This window comes from Branchiostoma lanceolatum, chromosome 17 (genome assembly GCF_035083965.1).
Source record: "Branchiostoma lanceolatum isolate klBraLanc5 chromosome 17, klBraLanc5.hap2, whole genome shotgun sequence".
Lineage (NCBI taxonomy): Eukaryota > Metazoa > Chordata > Leptocardii > Amphioxiformes > Branchiostomatidae > Branchiostoma > Branchiostoma lanceolatum.
The window spans coordinates 5,750,996-5,766,369 of record NC_089738.1 but is presented as its reverse complement, the minus strand read 5'-3'; the positions used below and the strand labels follow the sequence as shown (position 1 = coordinate 5,766,369).

The 15,374-nt window shown below is 41.9% G+C and overlaps 1 protein-coding gene across 1 annotated transcript; it reads left to right on the top strand.

Annotated features, from left to right (window-relative positions):
• The first annotated feature begins 284 nt into the window (after positions 1-284).
• Positions 285-8,106, top strand: LOC136423175 (sulfotransferase 1B1-like). Its single transcript, XM_066411232.1, has 6 exons — positions 285-598; positions 5,131-5,351; positions 6,106-6,229; positions 6,496-6,590; positions 7,246-7,402; positions 7,980-8,106. The coding sequence occupies exons 1-6, from the start codon at positions 460-462 to the stop codon at positions 8,087-8,089; spliced, it is 846 nt and encodes a 281-aa protein (XP_066267329.1). The 5' UTR covers positions 285-459; the 3' UTR covers positions 8,090-8,106.
• The last annotated feature ends 7,268 nt before the right edge of the window (positions 8,107-15,374 follow it).

Genomic DNA, 15,374 nt, shown 5'->3' with positions numbered 1-15,374 from the left:
CGTGAACTAGTTGCCAACAGACGTGATCACTACAAAACTACTTTTTTTTTAAAATCTTAAACATGTACAATGCGATATTCAATTAGATTATCTTGTATTCAATTTGGGGCGAATACTGAGGGTGTCGCATCCCTGCCGTTTCACCACACGACCACCAAACACTTGATTGAATGAAAGATTCCGTGCCGTTTGCCACCTGCGAAAAAGCTTTGCGTCGCCATCTCCCATTGTCGTACTGGGCCTTCGTACTCAAACGAACGTCGATGCGACCTTTGCCCCTAGGTCAACGTACGCTCGTTAAACTTTAACAATTCTGGTCAAAGTCCCAAAAGCAGGGAAGCTGGTACCTGGCACGAAGGCGTGTAAAACTAACAAGTTTGTATAGCAGAATAGAACTGAGGCTTTAGTTTGGACGCCAGCTCTAGAAACAGTTGGTAGTTACTTGCCGTTCAATCCAATATGTCGTCTGACAAAGAGGGAAGACTTGTCTATAACGGGGTGCTGTTTCCCCCTTCCGTCACCAGAGAAACTCTGGAGGCCATGAAAACCTTCCAGACACGGGATGACGATATCGTCATTGTTAGCTATGCCAAGTCAGGTAAGAAGAACGTTTGATTTCAGACAGAACAGACATCTCGTTCGTATAAACAGGTCAAATACACTTGATATAAAGATACATATTCTTCTTATCTTATATGTAACTAGAGTTCAACGACCTCATATCTTCGCCAAATAATATGAATTGTACCGACAGATGCAAGTACCAAATTCCCGCCATTTACCAATATGACATTACATAGCCGTTTTTCTAAACAAGAATTAAATTCAAGTCTTTATTTGCTTAAATAATATCTATCAATGTTCTCCTCTTTCTCAGTGGCTTGATATGCCCCAGGTCTGAAAGTACTCTCATGGAATGTCAATGACGGTTAGACATCCAGGTTATACGATACGTAATAAAACTGGATGGATTTTCGAAACGTAGTGAAGTAGTATAACTCTATCAAATATTAGACCCTGTTTTGCATAATCAGCATCTTATTGTTGAACTTGGCTTGGCTATGTCAATTATCAGATTTTGCTATTTTAAAATACCCAACATGAATATAAAAAGTCCTGTCATTTACGAGCATAGTGTTATTATCTTAGTATAATCTCAGTAATAATTCAAATGAGGTCAGTTGAATAATTGATATTTCGATTATAATCGATAATTACTAGCCTCTCTTTCTCAGTGATGACACAGTTTTCAAAGGTGATTTGTTTTTATTTGTTTTTTTCGGCTGTAGATAAGTACAGCCAGGGCTACCAATGGCTACGGCTATTACAAAGGCTGGGGTTAGCCCTGCTATGCTAACTGAACAATATGCAGACCTTGATACAAGCTTTCACAAAGACTAAAATACGACTAAAATGCATATAAACGGGCACAAACATAGAAGTCGGCGCATTTTAAAACATTTCATTAATCATGCAAATTAGGCCCTGTTTGGCATAATTGCCATGTTACGTCAATCGTAAGATCCACTTTTAAATCTTCATACCAAACATAACAGATATATTTTAGTCCTGTTTTTTTCAATTGCCCAGCTAGTAAGCTAGCTGTTGACCTAGATTCAGGACACCAGCTGTTGACCTAGATTCTGGACGCCAGGTGTGTACTAACACATGCCGCGTACTATGGTGCGGCAGACCTATATATGCCAATTATTACGTCAAGTAGGTCATGATCTGCATAATGAGCATATCATTATGCTGATCATCACCTAAGGAACATATACACCAAATACAAGAATAATCCATCAACCCCTGCTTGAGCTATCCTCCTCAAAAGTTACAAACAAATAGGCTCACTGCAGTTTAAGGCAAGCCGCAAGGGGGCCCAAACGTACATAATTTACTCTCTGCCCCAAGATCTATCTACCACTAAAAAAATCATAACCTTAGTACCTGCCAAAAATTCGACCACAAACTTTAAGCGGATTACTAAACTTTCTTAATTTATTATGCAAATTAGTTCCTGGTTTTCATTATATGTATTTGATTATGTAAAATATTACCCAAGCTATTTACATACCAAAAATCATGACGATCCGTCAACCCCTTCTGTAGTTATTAGCCTCCAAAGGTTTCAGCAAAAACGCCAACTGCAGGTCCAAACAAGCCGCTAGGGGGGCCAAACTTACACCACCCATTCTCTGTTCCAGACCCTATGTATTGGTGAAAAATTATGAACCTAGCACTTCCAGAAAATTCGACCACAAAATTTAAAACTCAGCTGCAGTACCTTAATTATTCGCTAGGAGGCCCATTATCGAACTTGACCTTCCTCTTTAACACTCCTACCTACCAACTGAATATCGTGCACAGCCGTCAACAGCACCTCGAGTTATGCTGGCGACATACAAATTCACACTCATATAAAGCCCGCTGCAGTACCGACGGAAAATGCCAGGGAAACCATTTTTGAACTTGACCTCCGTTTTTACAACATCTACACACCTGCAAAAAATCATGAAGATCCATCAACGTTTCCGTCACTTTCTTTGCCTACATACAAATGCAAAAAAGAAAATGCAAAATCTACTGCAGTACTGTTGGAAAACGCTAGGTAAGCCATTTTTGAACTTGACCTTCCTTTGCACAACTACTACACACCTACCAAAAACCATAAAGATTCATTGAAGTTTTCTTGAGTTATGCTCCTGACATACATTAAGACCCACCCAACAGATTTTTCAACCGAAAACATAATCTCCTCCGAGTACAAGTACTCGGCGAAGATAACAAGAGTTCTATGACCTCATACCTTCGCCAAATGATTTTAACCTAAATATAACTAATGTATTAGGAGTGTTTCTCATCAATTATAAATCATACCAGTTGATCGTCTTCACCCAAATAACATAAGTTGTCCAAAGTATGAGCTTAACAAAGAATGTTATGCTAACATTTATTAATTATGCTAATGAGGTCCTTATTAGCATAATTGATTCAATGGTGTCACACAACTTCCAAATGCCACAAGTATGAAATTGCCGTCCGTCATTTACTAGTATGGAATTATAGTAGTTTCTCATTAATTATGCAAATTAGGCCTACATTTTCATATTTTCTATCTATCAACATTCCTATCTTCCTCGGTTACAAATGTTACATATTTGAATAGTCATATCATGGAACACAGCGGGTTTTTAAAATTACGCCATTAATTATGCAAATAAGAATCTGATTTGCATAATTATCATCCAAGCATCATGTAAGCTATCTACATACCAAAAATCATGACCATCCATTAAGCCCAACTTGAGTTATAGTATTTTCTCATTAATTATGCAAATGAGGTCTTCATTTGCATAGTTGATATCTATTTATATTACATCCACCCTTCATCAAATACTTCCTCAGCAATACGTATCCATACTACATGTACACCATACAGTATGACGTAATAATCACCTCTTCCTTCCCTATATAACATGGTTAACTCACCTACCCTGAACACCGTCCTATCCCCATGCTGTGACACACGACTACTGATTGTTCTTCCGTAAGGCAGCGTATATCCAATTTTGGTCTGCTTCCACCAAATTCCACACCACTTTCTGCTATGCTGCTACCTTTCTCATACCACTGCCTTGAGTGACAAGCCAATTTGTCTCAGCAACTATTAAGTTTCCTGCCTCCTTCATGACAACAACCACCCCTACGACCCCTATCACTTATCCTTGACCCCTCGAAACAACACCGCCACACGTCCAAGCCAGAACAATACTCAAGCATACAATATAACAAATTTTTACACTTTTCTCGTTAATTATGTAAAGTACTTCGCCCAAAATCTAATCATCTTGAGATTTCCCACATACACATCAACACCAAATATGACAACAATCCATCCAGGCGTTCTCGACTTATTCTGTTCACTAACAGACACACAGACAAGCATCAAAACATAGACTTCTTGGCGAAGTCAATTACTGACATAAGGGATAAGCCATATTAAAGTGTGACTTCCTGTAAGCCGTATCACGTTAATTAAGTGTCGTTAAGCACAGATTGTTGAGTACTGTAGTCTTTAGTTCAAGGATAATCATTCAATACTAAGTCTGCCGTAGCTTTGTAACTTCCGAAGATATGATAATTGCTATCCATCTAAAGTACATCCAGTAGGTACCCATTTGAGTGATGAGGCTGTTGTAGTGCCGTTTAACGTACGGGAGGCACCTCTGCGGTCACAGGACCATGATTAATTTTTGGGCCCCTTGCGGCTTGTTATGGTGCTGCAGTGGAACTTCCGGTTTTGATATCTCGTGTTCTGGACATGGTATGATTTCTAAGGGGTAGATAATTTGTTTGTTTCTTATTCAAAGATAACAGAGACAAAGACAAAGTGGCTCTGCACTAAAGTTATAAAACTTATTTTACCAACGCCACTTAACAAAATACAAAAATCAAACTTATAGATACTTCTTAGGAGGGACATAAGGTGTGTAGGTTTGGACCCCTAGTGGGGGTTTTTAACTGCAGGGGCCAGTTTTGTTTCAGACTTTGAACAATATAACACAACAAAATTACAGCGACTTTCGTAACTTCTACAACAGTTACTATGATTCATGCAAACAAACGAAAGGATACAAAAGAATTCTGCAGTTGGCGTTTTTGTTGTTACCTTTGGAGGCGAATAACTCCAGCAGGGGTTGACGGATTATTATGTTTTGCATGTAGATAGCTAGGGCGATGTTTTGCATGATTAAATACTAATTATGCAAATCATGAGCTAACTCGCAAAACAAATGAGGAATGTTTATAAATCCGCTGGAAGTTCTTAGTCAAATTTTCTGCAAGTGATATGGTAATGTTTTTTTAGTCGTTGATAGCTTTAAGGGCAGGGAGTAACTGATGTTAGCATATTATACCATATTTGGTAAATGGCGGGAATTTGGTACTTGCATCAGTCGGCACGTTTGATATCATTTGGCGAAGGTCGTTGAACTCTAGTTCAACATTAAAATAATTGTCAGATCGTCATGGTCGTTGATATGTAGATAGCTTAAGTCACATGCAGATTATGCAAATCATGAGCTAATTAGCATAGTTTTTGAGTTAACGTTGACACGTGCCCTGCAGGCACGAACTGGACCCTGGAGATCGTGACTCAGATCCTGCAGGCTGCGGGGAGAACGGCAGCCAGCTCTGACGATCACACAATCGGGAAACTGGAATTCCACTTCACCGAGAACCCCCACCCCTCCCACGTGCTGCTGGAGAACGCCCCCTCCCCTCGGGTCATTCTCACCCACCTCACCCCCCGGACAGCACCCCCCGGAATAACCAACCCCGAGGGCAAGGTATATTTAGTTACCGGCTTGTTGTATTATTACAGCCAGTAGGTACCCATCTAAGTGACCCCCAGGCAAGTGTAACAGGTTCATAAACAGGTTGATGTAAAAGGGGGATCGATGTTCACGGTGTTCTTTTGTTCGCAGTGTACTCGGTGGCATCTTCACCGCGAACTTAAAACCACCGCGAAAATGCTTCTTCTACCTCCTTGGTTTAACCGCGACCATAGGACCACCACTCATACTCAATTTTCGCCCTACCGCGAAATTATATCCCCGCCAACATTTCACCCTTTATTATGTTCCGGGCTGCTCTTCTTCCTCGCACCCTCCTGAAAGCAGATCCCCTATCGCTCGATTCGTTAGCTCGCTCGCGTAGGGGCCCTGCTCTTTAGCCCCGGTAGACACGATTCTGGCGCCGTCGCCACCAAAACAGCTTCAGCCAATCATGTCAGAGCTCGAGGGTTTGCTAAACTTCATCTAGAGCAAAAGCGCAAAGGACGGTGGGAAGCTATCAACCAATCAGGTTACGTCTCACATCGTTACTTTAGGTTCATAACAAATTAACCGCCAATTAATTATTCATGAGCAACTGTCAGTAACGTCGCCAGAACCGTGTTTACCGGGGCTAACGAGCAGGGCCCCTACGGGAGCGAGTCAACGAATCGAGCGATAGGGGCTCTGCTTTCAGGAGGTTGGTTCCTCGTTGACATTGACGTGTGATATAAACTGACAGCTGACCGTATGTTATAATGTCTTTCAGGAGAAGATACTTGTAGTGATGAGGAACCCAAAGGACGTGGCGGTCTCCTTCTATCACTTTTTCTCGAGGCTAAGAAAGGAACTTACGTGGCCTAAATTCTGCCAAGACTTCCTTGCTGGGAAAGGTGAGGCACTTTCAACTATTGCACCTCTTTTGGGTGGTTATGACACTGTTTGAAAACGTTACGACCTTCCTTCCCAACATCTGCTTCGAGATTAACTTCTAATAGCGGTTTCGCCCTGTACAGCAACCTACATGCGTAGACTCTTCATATTCTAGTACAGTATTAACGCACACATCACAGATCTCTGTCCATAATTGTTACGCTTTCACTGTTTAGAATATTGCAAGGGTGTCAAGTCATGACCCTGTCATAATATGTTATTTTAGAGGTCCACGGCAGCTTCTTCGATCACGTGCTATCCTGGTGGCAGAAGCGCGACGACCCTCACTTCATCTTCCTCAAGTATGAGGACATGAAAAAGGTAAATGTTCTCACATTGAGCGTATTCTCTACACAGAACGTAACCGTCCATGAAAAAGGTAAATGTTCTTACATAGAGCGTATTCTCTACACAGAACGTAACCATTGGCATTGAAGTTGTGATTGAACATTTACATGGGAGGGGGGGGCGAAAACATATGTTCACTGCAGGCACGAACCCAATTAGACTGAAAGGTGACATACATGTACATGCAAAGAAGACGGGAAGGACACGCATCCTTGGAAAACACTCATTTGTGGGTCGTGTGGCACCAGAGCGTTTGGCTCAGAACCAAGTGGTCCCCGGTTCGAATCCTGTCATGTCACCGATCTTTTGCCCTTGGGAAAGGCACTTAACACGACTTTCCTCACTTCACCCAGGTATAAATGGGTACCTGACTTCGGTTGGTGAAGGTCGTATTGATGTCGCCTAGTGGCGCCGAATGGCAGCCGCACAGACTCTTGCGACAGTCCTACGAAATGCAAGTGTGGATAAGATATGACTAATACTAGTATGGTGTGTATTATGTGAAAACACATGTAAACCCTGCATCAATTTAGCACTAGAAAGGCTGCTATTGCGGGTAGTTTCTGACCAATAAAAACCATTATTCCTTCACCCTTTTATCATGGATGTCTCTCATTATTTTGCTCAGGACATCACCAGTGAGGTGAAAAAGATTGCAAAGTTCCTGGACGCTGATCTAGACGCCGCCACCATCACGGGAATCGCGGAGAGGTGTACGTTTGAGGGCATGAAGGCAACCCTGGACGACTCCCGGTACGCCCATAGGAGAGGCATGGCGAGGAAAGGTGCGTTACTTCATCACAAAGGAATGAAATATTCGCCAAAAATAGTTACTCAAGCATCTGGATAAAATGTTAAAATTTAAAAGGGTTAGACGTTTCAGGTAGCATGCGCTACCTTTCGTCAGTGAGGACATTTAAAATTTATCCAGTTGCTTGAGTAACTATTTTTGGCCTGTCTTATTAATCTGGATGTCTAACATTCATCAAGGAATAGGATGTTGCTGCTGGCATGTCTGTTTGTGTGTCTGTCTGTCTGCTTGTGCATGTGTTTATTTCTTAATTATTTTATGACTAGGAAAGGTGTGTTACTTCATCTCAAAGTAATAAAATATTGGCCAAAAATAGTTACTCAAGCATCTGGATAAAATGCTAATTTCTACTGTAGCAGATAAAACAACAGCGATAACAGGGTCCACAGAAAGTGAGCAATGGAACGAAATGGAACGAAATGGGGCTCGGCGAAAATAATGTAGACATAAACTAGCACGCTTCCCTCTCAGTTATATATATAGTTCATATATATTGTACATAGTTATGTTGTTATTGTTTTCATATGCAAATACCATTTGCCTTTTTGTAGGAATTGTTGGTGACTGGAAGAGCTATTTTACGGATGAACAAAACCAAGCCTTCGACGCCGTGTACGAGGATAAACTGAAGGGGACAGGTCTTGACTTTGAATTTGAATAGATTACGTTTTAAGCCAACCATGATCAACACTAGTCTTGTATATGTTACGAGACATGGATTTAACCTGCTCCTCAGGTTTGACGTTGATGATGTCTAGCAATAAAGTTAGTTAAATCCTACACAATACCATGTCAATTCTGAATCCATTCTTCAATGACAGTTCTTTTTTTTAAGTTCTTCAAATTTTTAGTAATAAAGTACATAAAGACGATATCGTGTATTCGGTATACGTATCTAGTACTCTTGCTGAGAGCGTAGGGAGGCAAAGAGCAGAACGCGCACAGCAAAGTGGTCTATGACCGAACGAGCTTGTTTATTTGAATAGCGTCCAGCACCAAGGACAGGTCTGATTATTCCGGACACTCCTACCCCACTCGACCGAAACCTCTGCTTGGAGAATAAGGTCTGATATTTTTAGTCAGGAGACTATATAACACCTTTATGCTCATGGATGAAAGGTGCCGTCTGGCAATCTTAATAAGTACTGCAATTTTTGATTTACAAAAACGTTTCATTCTCATGGATCAAACGAGTCGAGTTTATTGAAACTGCATGCCTTCGCTTTATGCATCATGTTGTCACTAGCTATGCACAGCATGGCACAATCAAGTACATAGTCTAACAATTTTTTTTCTGGGCCTTCTCCTTGAACGTTTACCATAGTTTGGTTTCGAGTCTAGTAGGGACCTTAGCGGTCGCTGCTTAGACGGTTTGATACAATTTAAGGATACCTAAGTCTACTGGCCACTACAGTTGCTTCAGTGTGTTCGATATCTGTACTTGATTGAGTAATGTTACATGCGATTCATCTGCAATTTACTTGCAACTGACCCAGGCAAATTCAACTAACCCTATCGTATGATGCCCCATGAAGTTTGTTTTCACGGCTATATGTATTCAAATTATTGCACCAGCTTCTTCTCAAACGTACGACGTATGGTCGCAGACAAAACAATCGTAGGTAAATCTTGCAACATGAGTTACCGGAGATTGATGCGTCCTCTTGTTGAAAGCTGTTTAAAAGCAACACATATATAGGCAACACACCATAAAGACAATAGACGACCTCATTCATAGTTGCTACATGGCAATAGTATGCATATCCGTACGTCCCCGAGTCATGTGTTTGATTAGTTTTCAGCACTAAGGGCAGGTCCCTTACTTGTGTGCTATCAACTGGTGTGATTGACAATTAAAAGTAAGAAACTCACGAGAAACTAGAATCTGTTGTCGTCAGTGAAATGTATCTTCTGCTATAACGCCTTTACATTTATGTCCATGGATCAAAAGCGCGCCTGGCAATCTTTGCCAGAACTGCAAGCATCAACTGGCAACAAAGCAGTTCTAGCAAGGATTGCCAGGCGACGCTTTTGATCCATGAGCATGAAGCACCATTTCAAAGAGAGAAAAAAAGCAAAGTTACTGTACTGGCAAGGGTTGCAATACAAAGGTTTAAGGTAAACTTTTCACTTATGACAAAAGCTTTCCTTACTAGTCAATCAAAACAGTTGTCCACACCCTATCAAGGGACCTGCCCTTAGTACCAAGATGGTACGGACACTTTTGCACCGGTCGTACGGGCACTTTTACGCCGGGCGTACGGACACTTTTGGATGGGGGTACGGAAACTTTTGCACGGGGGTACGGGCACTTTTGCACGGCGTACGGACACTTTTGTATGGGGATACGGACACTTTTGCATGGGGGTACGGACACTTTTGGATGGGGGTACGGACACTTTTGCACGGCGTACGGACACTTTTGCATGGGGATACGGACACTTTTGCATGGGGGTACGGACACTTTTGGATGGGGGTACGGACACTTTTGCACGGCGTACGGACACTTTTGCACGGCGTACGGACACTTTTGGATGGGGGTACGGACACTATTGCATGGGGGTACGGACACTTTTGGATGGGCGTACGGGCACTTTTGGAGCGGGGTACGGACACTTTTGCACGGGGGTACGGACACTTTTGGATGGGGGTACGGACACGTTTGGATGGGGATACGGACACTTTCGGATGGGGGTACGGACATTTTTGGATGGGCGTACGGGCACTTTTGGATGGGGGTACGGACACTTTTGCATGGGGGTACGGACACTTTTGCATGGGGGTACGGACACCTTTGGCATTGGGGGTACAGACACTTTTGGATGGGGGTACGGACACTTTTGCATGGGGGTACGGATACTTTTGGATGGGGGTACGGACACTTTCGCATGGGGGTACGGACACCTTTGGCATTGGGGGTACAGATACTTTTGGATGGGGGTACGGACACTTTTGCATGGGGGTACGGACACTTTTGGCATTGGGGGTACGGACACTTTTGGATGGGGGCACGGATACTTTTGCATGGGGGTACGGACACTTTTGGATGGTGGTATGGACACTTTTGCACGGCGTACGGACACTTTTGGCATTGGGGTACGGACACTTTTGCTTAATATGCATGTCATCTTATCCCTTTTAGACAATGTCATGTATACACGATCTTTTTAAAATATCGCCGTCTTCAAAACATGTATGCCGTCAATTGCATCCCTTTTCGGAATGCATATATGATTTTTTTTGGCGACGCCTCAGGGGTGATCCTAATAGTATACTTTACGCCCGTTTTGTAAGAATTCCCGGAATTGTACAGGTACCGGTATGTATAGAACGGTTTGCCTTTTTACCAGAATGCCCTTTTTACACCAGAATGCCCCGGAATGCCCGTTAAGGAGAGTGAATTCTACCGGAATACACTAAGCTTTGATGAGTAAACATCACAGGTTGCTATATTTTGGCATGAAATGATATATATTTGGCCCAGGGAACGAGAAATCACTAGAAATTAGTGATATCATGGCCATTGGCATCGGCGCCTACGCCAGTCGCCACGTTTGGTTTTATTGCGGAGTACAGGGTGAGTGATAAATACACAAAAATGAGGCAAAATGTCGCAAAGACAGTATGCTTTGGTAAGCTAACATCGCAGGTTACTTTACTTTGGCATAAGATAGCGTATGCATGGCCCTGGGATCAAGAGATCACTAGTAATTCAAGGCGATCGGCGATAGTTCCCCGGCCAGTCACCATGTTTGTTTTTATTGCGGAATTCACTGCTCGTTTAGTGTGGTCACAGTGAGGGAGGTGACAGTATGCTTTGGCGCAGATTGCTACAATTTGGAATATAATAACTAATATAATAATATAATAACAAGAAATCGCAAAAAAATTACTGACAGCTATATGCCTGCGTCGGGATAAACAATGTGGCGGATCTAGCTAAATGGGGGATGGTTGAGTATGTGTACGGGGGAGGGGTTGACTGGACCCGACAGTAAACGAAAATACAATACATACATAATGATATGTTTACTAGTATACATGTATTTATAGATTTACTCTATTAAGTAGCAGTCTTTCATTTATTGTTTTTGTGTTGTACATGACAACAAATTACTTAAAAACTTAACCTTAGGTTCTGACTCAAATATCTGACATACTTATTCCAAGGAGGTTATAAAGGCTCCTTGCTCATTCTTTGTGAACATGTAACAGTGAACAGTGTTTTCTTGAGTGGTCCAGCTAATGGTCAACATTCACCTCAAGGTGAGCAACACGTGTCGTCATGAACATTTGTACTTACATTTATTGGAGACATGGCGAGTATGCAGCAAGAGCATTTCAATGGAATTTCATTTCTCCCATCTAACAACGTTATATATTTCATCAGTCACCTGTATTGTTTCAATTAGGCATTCGATGTGCGTTTGTAATAAAGCTACAATTGACACGTCAAAGTGCTTTCTGCGTTCTCCCTTTGGCCCCACATTTCGATGTGGCCATATGGAATATGCCTATGTCAGAAAAAGTAAAATAGCAGAGAGCCATTCACAGTCATGTATAATACTTTTTCTGGTGTAAATTTCGGAATGAATATATTTTGTAAGTCTTTGTTTCAATTAGGTTTTATTTGGGGAAGACTTTCAGGATATATCTATCGGCGGGCATAACCCGTAAATGGGATTTGCCTTTGGTTAATTATTGAGCCAGCACTGTCCTCATCGTGCTTCTTGTTGCATATTACAGCTAGGTCTGAACAAATTTCAATTCTGATCTTAGCTGCTTCCAGGCACTTCAGCCCTTCGACGCAACGGATTAACTATATAAACTTGTTATAATCAATAATAATGAACAAAGGATGAATTAATGAATGAAGACCTTTATAATAAAAATAATTGCACATTTCTGCCACACTGGGCCATGGACAAGTCACAACAGAACAAGTTGAACAGCCTACAGTTAACAGATACAAAATTAAAGTGAACAAATGATCAAAGCTACCGCGACTTTACCGCTTGTAGGCCATTGGACGCACGCGTCCAACATTGATTATAACGCAAACATTGCCTATATATATATCGGTGATCAAATCGCAATTATAATGTGAATCGAACAACGTAAACACTTCGGGTTTCTCACCCTTGGGCATTCCGGGGTATTCCTAAGGAAGGAATAAAAAAGAAGAAGACCTTTATTTCACATTTTTTTCCACACTGGGCAAAGTACATTGGTCACAAAAAGAAAACAGATGGAGTTCACCGATACAAAATAGAAATTATACAAATTGACTGTCAAAACGGTCGCGAGTTTACCGCTTGAAGGCTATTGGGCGCACGCGTCCCACATTAATTATAAAGCAAACATTGCCTATGTATGTCGGTGATCAAATAACAAACATGATAGATATTACAATAGAGGGCGCAGGGGTGATAATGAATGAATTACAATGATGTCCTATGCAGATTTACGCCCGAATATTTGAACAGTAACAAATTAACTAACATTTGACCGGCGGAAACAAAATAGAAAGCCATACTCCGTAAGAAATAGGCAGTTATGCTATAAATTCGAGGTCGTATGACAGTGACAAGCTTCGCGCTGCTAATTGAAAAGAGAACGGATAAAGACATTCGCCATGATTCGCCAAAACTGATATGACAGGCAACAAATATTGAACGCACGTGCACATAGAGAAGCCATAGTGACTGACTACTTTACTTTCCGTCCGCCATGTTGTTTATTCCGATATGCTTCTTAGCGACGCGACGGGCCGGGATCGCCCGGTAATGTCTAGTTTCCTGGGTTATGTATACGTTATCTTATGTCAAAGTATAGCATTTGTGATCTACTGTGTTTGTGACATTTCGCCTCCTTTTTGTGTATTTATCACTCACCCTGCTAAACAAACATTGTACTCCTCAATAAAAACAAACATGGCGACTGGCGTGGGCGCCGATGCCAATGGCCATCACTTATTTCTAGTGATTCACGTTCCCTGGGCCATAAATATATCATTTGCATGCCAAAATACAGCAACCTGTGATGTTTGCTCATCAAAGCATAATGTATTCGGGTAGAATTCACCCTCCTTTACGGGCATTCCGGCGTAAAAAGGGCATTCCGGGGCATTCCGGAAAAAAGGCAGACCCTGTATGGAATTTGTTCGCGCGTGCGTAGTAGCAACATATGAGTATTCCCTGGGGAATTGGTTTTGAAGTTGCCTTTCCCTCATTTGTATGTGGAAACATGTCTCTGCCCCTTTACTCCGTTTAGATTGAACTAGCACTTAACTGCAGTACCAATGCTTGACCTTATACCGTCGCCATGGCAATGCTTTTTCATTGCCAGTATTTTTACAGTTTTTCTGCTTCGCAAGAGGTTACAAAAAGACATATTGACCTATATTCATGGACTGTCATCAGAAAAAAAAAACAATCTAGAAACGTCCTTTCTTCCACACATTTCAGATTGGATGTACAATGTAATATTGTCTCCTGCTTTTCAGTCGAACCATATGTTTTTATGTATTCAGGTTAGGAATTGACTCAGACTAATCGTTTTCCAAAGAACAGCTCAACATTCATACTGAGGATTACATATAGCCTGTGTGGCCGTCTGTACGTTTTGCTGGCAACCCTTGAAGACAACCTAGTTTTCAATCTGCGTTAAGCATGATAGTAAGTGGCGTGTTTTTATTCATTGCCTTTGAGTCCTGGTGGTTAGGATGTGCTGGTCTGCCTCAATGTGTAATAGAGGGGAAGAGTTCAGTCGTTACAATGAATTGTAAAATGCTGGGTATCGAGACGGTGCCGCATGACATACCGTCTAACGTTGACCGCCTGTACGTTGCTTACAATAACATCAGAAACGTCACATATCTACCGACATTGCCGCGTCTGTACTCTCTAGATCTGAGCTATAACTCGATTGAATATGTATCCTGGATGTCTCTGCAAACGTTGCCAGATTTAGTAGTTCTTTATCTACAAGGAAACCGACTTGAGTACGTCAAACTGGACACTGTGCATCTTCCCAAACTACAATTTGTAAATCTAAGTCTAAACAAACTCGCATCGTTCTCTAAATACGCGCTGGGATGGCCACAGGTGAACAAACTAGCGATCTACAATAACCCCTTTCACTGTGGCTGTGATATGGCCTGGCTGATTGAGAAGATGGCGTGTTTACAGGCCTGTAAAGGAAGAGATCAACAGACGTGTTGTGAATCGTGTTCAGCCTGTTTTCTCATAGTGCATCCAGGCGCACGTTTTGACTGCAATAGTCCGAGTCATCTGTATCTGCGGCATTTGTCCACTGTGTCCACCCAGCTGACAGACTGTGGGCCGACCAACCAAGCACAAACCGAACTACAGAGCGTAAGAAATTGCAATTTGTTCATCAATGGTTCGATAAATTATGCCGAACCGACCCAGTTATGGAAGAAAGTAAATACAACAGAATCCTACAAGAATACCGGCTCGGACAGAGTAGCTCTAAGTAGTAGCCATACCGGTGTGTATACATCTCCCTCGACATCTACGGACACAAATGAAGCGAAAAGTAAAAACTACCAAATTCATTACATCGCTATTTTACTGATTGAAAAATGCCTGGCTGTAACTTTTATCGTCTGCCTCGTTCGACTCATCAGAAAGAAACATCCGTGCTGTAATCGCAGGAAAGATGGCGACATGGACGGAAATCATCATTCCAGCCCCATGCATCAGATTGTGCCAGCAACAGAAAACCGCTCATACTACGAAACTGTGACAGAAGATTCGAACCATGGACCTCCGGTTGCACTTGAGACTTTGCGTACGTTACCAACAGAAAACCAGGTCAGAGCATCGCATCACCAAACTGTGATATATAATACAGAGCGCAGCATGGAATCCAACAACACATCTCACCAGTATTCATGTACAGTTTTACCAACAGTTGACTCT